We start from the raw sequence: 288 nt of genomic DNA, 5'->3' as shown, positions 1-288 counted from the left end.
ATTCCGGCCAGCCTCGTGAGATTATCATTCATTGTCATCTTCCCTTGTTGTGAGCTCAAGCAAACCGCACTTCCAACTCCTCAAAAAAAAAGTCCTCAGCTGTGGGAGAGTCTATATACCTCTGCTACTGCCTCTTGTTTTTTTTAAGCGGTATGAGTACTAACAGTGCAAACATGAGATCCAAGAGCATCCGACCAGCGCCCTCTGAAATTGAATTCAAGAATATGCGCTTCCTTATCACAGACCGACCCACAGATGCTACCATGCAATCCTATATCGAGGTAAGGA

The 288-nt window shown here is 45.1% G+C and overlaps 1 protein-coding gene across 1 annotated transcript in view; it reads left to right on the top strand.

The window, feature by feature from the left end:
* LOC119589086 (protein tyrosine phosphatase type IVA 2-like) overlaps positions 1-288 on the top strand; it is a gene marked incomplete at its 3' end in the record, with an annotated part of 23,919 nt that overhangs the window by 16,175 nt on the left and 7,456 nt on the right. The window contains 1 exon segment of the mRNA XM_037937662.1: positions 1-281. Coding sequence (XP_037793590.1) covers positions 153-281 — 129 coding nt within the window. The 5' untranslated portion in view covers positions 1-152.

The sequence above is a fragment of the Penaeus monodon genome, chromosome 25, assembly GCF_015228065.2.
Source record: "Penaeus monodon isolate SGIC_2016 chromosome 25, NSTDA_Pmon_1, whole genome shotgun sequence".
NCBI lineage: Eukaryota > Metazoa > Arthropoda > Malacostraca > Decapoda > Penaeidae > Penaeus > Penaeus monodon.
The sequence above is the reverse complement of the archived record's forward strand: the minus strand, read 5'-3'. Positions and strand labels throughout refer to the sequence as shown.